General features: G+C 46.6%; 1 protein-coding gene across 1 annotated transcript; it reads right to left on the reverse strand.

The window, feature by feature from the left end:
• Window positions 1-3,778: 3,778 nt before the first annotated feature.
• On the reverse strand, window positions 3,779-5,147 carry LOC310823808 (inward rectifier potassium channel 13-like; the record flags this gene model as incomplete). The annotated part of the gene is made up of 2 exons (XM_083696676.1): window positions 3,779-4,353; window positions 4,640-5,147. 2 exons carry the CDS (start codon window positions 5,145-5,147, stop codon window positions 3,779-3,781), a joined length of 1,083 nt encoding a protein of 360 aa, XP_083552802.1.
• Between the last annotated feature and the right edge of the window lie 296 nt (window positions 5,148-5,443).

The following is a 5,443-nucleotide window of genomic DNA, read 5'->3' on the forward strand; positions in this document are numbered from 1 at the left end:
ATAGTTTTAGATTCACATAATCCTAGAATGACCTCTGTCTGATCCAGGATGCAAAAGTTAATTCGGCCCTGCACTGAAGAAGGTGCAGGGGGACACTGGGATGATTTTCTTCTGATACACATAGTTGCATTGGTGTTGGATGGTTCTGTTGTTGGGGTTTAAAATGTTTATGGCCTCCCCGCCTTATAATATTGTATCTTATGTTGTTTAACTTCATGCGGGGAGCTATATCAGAGCGGAGCCATCCAATTCCAATTGAAACGTTTTTGGGCTCCCATCCAATTACGCCAAACCTAATGTATTACCATTTTCATTAAACTTATTAAAACAAAGTGTCGTGACTGAATTGAGGAAGGGAGAAATAGTCTGCAGGCAGCAGCTAGGGAGAGGGCACAACAACAAGGGAGTGCACCATTGAAGTATCCTGATCGAACCACCCTTAAACAAAAGTGTAACATAGAAACAGTTGGAGGGGGGCAACAAGGAGAAGTGGCTGGACCAGCAGGGCCCACAGTTCAGTTAACAACTTATGTCCCACTAGTGGTGGACTTCTTTGAGGAAATGCAGAGACGTGGGAATATGAAGAACCCTCTATTGATTGACAAACCTCCAATTCGACCTGACCCATTTAGTGGGTGTGACCAACGCATACGAGCAGCACGCCCTGTACAACCCAAATGTTGAGTTACGGCCTGGCCAGACTCCACCTGAGGCAGGGGCACCGATAGGAGCTGGCACCCTCGCACAATTCCACCCATATATGCACCAAATATATCAACCATTCAGTCCTGGGGACGTGAAAGACATGTAAGGAAAGACCAGATCCAGTAAAGTTAGAGTATTTCGATTATGTGAATATAGTTAGTATAGCGACTAACCTACACCCATACAATAGATATGTCATCCACAGGGCGTGTCTTCCCCGAGTGTTAGGGCTTCAAATTGCGGTCAAGTTCTCTAACATACAAGACCCAGGTTATACAGATATGGCACAGTGGGCAGCAATGACAGAAGAAATGGACACACAGATTAAGAGACTGCTGTGTAAACCAGATCCTAATAAAGTAACTGTGTGTGTGAGGATGAGGAAGCTGTGAGAGAATATGTGATGCGCCTTGGCCGGCCTCCTCCCACACATCAGAGGGGCTATAGTGGGTGTAGTGGACACCATGAGCACATGGAATGAAATAGCGGCAGCAGCTGTGAGAGCAGAAGCTGGTTTTGACCAGGAGAGTAGTTGCTGGGGGGAGTAACCAAGGGGGTATGCAACCAAGATGGCAGCAATAGGGGAGAGGGAGATAGACCTCACAAATTTGGAAAATGCAGAAAGGGGGGGTGTGGGGTTGCGGGACACGGTAAGGTAACTGTTCTCAGAGGCCCAGGCCAATTGGTTCTCAGGTTGGTGAGAAGCAAAGAGGCCGTAGCAGGCCGCAAGGCGAACCAAGTTGATAGATGACCTTCACTATGCTCAGACACACAGGCAGCACATGACATGGACTTAGACATTCTATTGACACACCTCACTAAAGTAGGCTTTAAGGCATCAAAGCAGAAGGCCCAAATAGGCTTATCAGAGGTAAAATATCTGTGTCACACCATTTCATAGGGCAAGCGAACAGTATGAAGAATTCAATATATTCAGAAGTTACTAGTGCCAGCCAGAGTGGTTAAAAAAAGACTCTTGGGCTATTTGGATATGTCTGCACTTTCATTCTGTCATTTTTCAAAAGCTTCCTGACATTCTGGTGACCATTCATATTACAACGAGACACTCTCTCAACCCCCCTTCTCTCTCCACCGCTTCTGAGGGCGGATGGCCAATTGACTTACCTCCCAGAGGACTGGGACCAAATAAAGGTAAAGGGAAATTGTCAACAGGTTGCTGAGAAACAACCCCTCGGCTCAAAGGAGTATAAAATCAAAAGGGTTTTCGTGTAGTGTTGATTGGCCATGGGATGAGCACTGTGTACCAGACACTAGCACAAGAACCATTTATTCGCAAGTACCCACCATAGCTGAACACAGGGAGCGGTTGGACAAGCTAGTGAACAGAGGGCAAACAAGGGGGGAGTCACGGCAGGAGTGGCGGTGGGTGTCATCCACCATGGCATCTAACTTTGCACTCTCAGACAATGAGACCATGTTCTGTTCACTATATTGTACCTTTCCTTCAAGGGTCTTATCGCTTGGGGCGGGGTGGTGTTTTCATGGGAGTACATTAGGAGAGCTGCGACTCTCATTCTTTGTTTATTCAGCTGATGCATTTTGGGATTACACAATTGGAACTTCACTCAGGGTTTTGGACTCTTTATTTCGTAAAAGGCTAACTTTTATCTTCTAGAAATCTTTTATTATTTTTATTAGGGTTAATGGGTCGCAGACTTCAAGCAGTTATTGCATGCAAAGGATTGTCAACCAAATACTAAACATGAGTGCTTTATTTGGACATTATATGAGTTTTAAAAAATACTTTTAGAAAGAAACCTGAAATTGGGGGAGTATGATTAAAAAATGTTGTACTTTCTAAACGGTTGCCATAATCATTCATATCCTACCACAGTCTACACATCGCAGCATATAGGGCTTTTCCATGTACACGTCAAGAAATCATTCATGATTGGTCATGAAAAGTGCCTCCCACAATGAAGGTGATTGCTGCTTCATGCAGTCTGTGAGAAGTAACTGTGGAGCTTCATAGTGCCTCACTCTAAAAACTGTATGAGCCTTCAGTCTCGCAACTCTCGGAAATCTCAAGCAGCCGAAATTATGAGCAACTCAGACAGATTTTATCCCCATCATGCAACAGGTATTGAAAGGTGCTGATCAGTGTTGGTCGGCAACACAGTCATTGGCTTCACCCGGCGCAATGTCGTTTTTGAGCTTATCATGTGAATGCTGTTTATGCATGTTCAAGCCAGTATTATGCACATCTTAAAGTATATGCATAGAATAATATTCTTTGATAAAGTGAGAATAGGAATCAGAGAAATTAAGCCAGATCAGAAATTAATTTGCTTCTTTCATAAAACTTGTTTAGAAAATATTATTTATTTCATATAATGTACACTGTACAATCCCATTGGAAAAATGTATGTTACAATAAGATGTCATCTCCCAAAGTACAGGGCTCTTCCATTACAAATTCACTCCTCAATATTTGTGTATTTTCAATGAGTCTTCCCACTTACATTACAGTAATGAATGAAATGGAATACAAATATTTTCAAATTTTACATTTTTGCATCTAAGGTTTAATCTAAAGACATAATGAAGTATTATATTTAATTTTTGGCTAATGTTTGGTGCATATAATCATTAGACTTCAGTGAAGATTTATCATACATTAAAGGCAGTAATCTACTCATCAATCTGCAGTGAATCAACATGGGTAAGGCAGATCTGGTATTTCTGATTGGTCTCTTCCTGTATTGGTCTATCAATAGTGTGTTCAACATTAGATATCTCAGTATAAGGTTAAAGACATCAAGGCTCCTCAACAGAATATCCACAGCAGTGCGATGACATTGAATGAGCAACCCTCCGGTCATCTCAGGTAGACTATGTTCTAGTGTTTTTTCAAGATGAGAAGTCAGAGGAAGAAGTCTTCAGTTCACTGGGTGAATGCCCTTTTACTGTATGTGGGTGGTTGCTTGACCAGGTACAAGTGTCTTTAAAACCTGTCCCTTCTGCTTCTTGTCCTTCCCCCTTCCATGCCCACTGCCTGCTCCTATACTACATTCTGCCCCATACCCCTCCTACACTGCCCTCTGCCCCTCCCTCACTCTATCCTGTCACTCCCGTCTCCATTGATCTGCACCACGCACTCCTTATCCAGGGGCTCCTTGGAGTGTGCTGTGCCAAAGTGCTGCTGGCTCACCTCGTACCTCCCCTGTGCGTCCAGCCCTGTGGCGGGCATAAAGCGGCGGTCAAACTGGATCTCCTGGCGCAAGTAGGAGGTTCTCTTCTGGCAGGCATCGCCCGTGCCCTCCTGAGAGGCAGATAGGAAGACCACCAGCTCGAAGTGGGCGGGGCTGCCCTCGTGTAGGGCCGGATAGAGGGGGCTGTGGCGGTCCAGAGGGTGGTAGAATGTCAGAGGGAAGATGAAGAAGGGGCAGGGGCGCGGGCCCAGCTGGTCTAGCTGGAAGTCCAGGTTGGTCTGGTGCAGGGCCTGGCCCTCGCGCTCCTCGTACAGCACAGCGCTCACGCGCACGTCTACTAGGGGGCGGCAGATCAGGTTGGTGGCACGGAACATGAGGCCAGGCTGGCCCTGGTGCTGTCCCACCACAGCATGAGGGCTGAACTGGATGGCTCCCGCACGCTTTTTAGGACGGGCAATCTTGGCCACAAACGCACCTGAAGAGGGAGGTAGAAGGAAATGGGTTGCACTTATTCTATCAGTAACTACCTCAGCCTGGTACCAAATGCCACCTGGTGGTACTTGTTATAATGTCTCAAGTATTTCATTGGTTATTACTGTGTTATTACCATCTTACCATTTAATTTGCTAATGCCTGCTCTGAACTGTGAAATTGCAACCAAAATATTTATATCCAAAAATATATGGCAAATTGAGAAGCTAAGACAGGTAACATTTGGGATGGCTATAAGAAAAAGGGGATTGTTCTGTTCCTGTCCATACCTGTGATAAAGGCCTCTAGCATGAGTCCCAGAAGCATCTGCACAGCCAGGAGGGCTATGGCACTGGGACAGTCTCCACTTGGGAACATGGTGCCGTAGCCGATGGTCAGCTGCGTCTCCAGTGAGAAGGAAAAGGCTGCTGTGAAGCTGGTGATATGTTTGACACACACCACATGGCCCTCGGGCGGCATATCATGGTCCTCCACGGCCAAGTCCCCGTTGAGGTGGACCAGCAGGTACCACAGGCAGGCGAATAGCAGCCAGTGGGCCAGGAAGGAGGCACAGAAGGCCAGCAGGACCCAGCGCCATCGCAGAGACACCACCGCCCCCCACAGGTCCTGCAGGGCCAGCAGCCAGCTCGAGGCCCAGGGCCAAAGGCCAGGAGGACGAGGGGGCGAGCGTAGGGCACAGTGGCCATCCTTCGTGATCAGGCGCTGGCGGGCTGGGGAGGACAGGAGAGGGGAGGAGGACTTCCTGTCCCGGTCGCTGTTGTTCGATTTGGTCGTCATGGTTACAAGGAGAATGGGCGGGTCTCAGAGGTGGCAAATCAGGGCGATGATATCTGCAAAAAGTGCAAGTATACCAACAACTGCAATGGGCCATTCTGACTTATACATCTACTTATGCATGGGTCATTTAGTTAAAGTAAATGTGCATAGCATACCAGAGAAAGACAGAAACAGCCAGACAGCTAAAAATAGTCCTTTCCAAATTTCCATGTCGATATTGCTGCCAGGTGATTAGAGTGGGTTAGCCTTGTGGGGTATCTGTCTGTGTAACATAGCGACATGCAGAGCAGGAATGT

Source organism: Argentina silus (assembly GCF_951799395.1).
Source record: "Argentina silus genome assembly, chromosome: Y".
Taxonomy (NCBI): Eukaryota; Metazoa; Chordata; class Actinopteri; order Argentiniformes; family Argentinidae; genus Argentina; species Argentina silus.